The sequence below is a fragment of the Geospiza fortis genome, unplaced genomic scaffold (assembly GCF_000277835.1).
Source record: "Geospiza fortis unplaced genomic scaffold, GeoFor_1.0 scaffold370, whole genome shotgun sequence".
Classification (NCBI taxonomy): domain Eukaryota; kingdom Metazoa; phylum Chordata; class Aves; order Passeriformes; family Thraupidae; genus Geospiza; species Geospiza fortis.
In genome coordinates, this window is record NW_005054741.1 from 106077 (window position 1) to 107069 (window position 993).

Below are 993 nucleotides of genomic sequence, written 5' to 3' on the forward strand. Positions count from 1 at the left end.
TCTCCAGCCCCTTCCCAGCTCCCTCAGGGATTCTCCAGCCCCTTCCCAGCTCCGTTCCCTGCCCTGGACATGCTCCAGCCCCTCGCTGTCCTTTGTGAACTGAGGAACCCAGAACGGAGGGACACTGCCCTCGAGGTGTGGCCTCAGCAGTGCCAGCACACGGCACTTCCCTGCCTTGCTGGCTGCACTGTTTCTGGTACAGTCAGGACCTCATGTGGGGCAAAACCCCCAGGAGGTGAGAGGGACTTGGTCACAGATGGACTGGCAATTGCGAAAAGGCTCGGCTGCAGGGCTGAAGTGGAGCTAACACAGGCAGCACCCCCAGGTTCTGGCCTGGGGTGGCTCCATGTCCCTTTGCTGGCCGGCTGTTGTTGCACACTGCGGGGACAAGGCTGGATACAGCTCACCCCACTCTGCATGGAGCACCTGCACCACACAGCTGGAGAAAAGCTGAAGACACTGACTGCAATAAACACATGAACTGCTGGAACAGGAACTCCAGACATTCTCCAGTCCCTGTTCGCACAGGTCACACAGCCAGGGGGTGTTTGGGACACAGAATGGAGCCATAGCCCAGAGGGCTCCCAGAACCCCCAGGAGACACCACCACTGGGTATTTCCACCACTGGGGCTCCATCCCCTTCAGCCTCATCCCATCCTCATCCTCCTCATCCCCATCCCATCTTAATTTTCTGCATCTCCACTCTCACCCCAAGAATGCTGGGAAACCTCTGTATGAGGGCCATGAAGGGGTCCTGGGGGTGTCCCCGGGGGTGTCCCTGGTCAGTGCTGGATGGGAACTGCGGTGGCACCTTGGGACCAGTGCTGGCACCTGCTCCACAAGCTGCCTGCTGTCCCTGACAGTCACAGCCTCAGCCCAGGGCCCGTGGCTGCCCACAGACTCCCAGAGACCCCCAGAGCCGAGGGGGGAGCAGGCACGGGCTGTCCCAGGCCAGCCGCAGGACACAGTCACCCGGCCATGCAGGGGGGCCC

The 993-nt window shown here is 61.5% G+C and overlaps 1 protein-coding gene across 1 annotated transcript in view; it reads right to left on the minus strand.

Annotated features, from left to right (window-relative positions):
- Window positions 1-250: 250 nt before the first annotated feature.
- The window catches only part of FAM160A2 (family with sequence similarity 160 member A2), a 7483-nt gene continuing 6740 nt past the window's right edge, over window positions 251-993 (minus strand). The window contains 1 exon segment of the mRNA XM_031065351.1: window positions 251-378. Within this exon segment, the coding sequence (XP_030921211.1) occupies window positions 251-378 (128 nt within the window).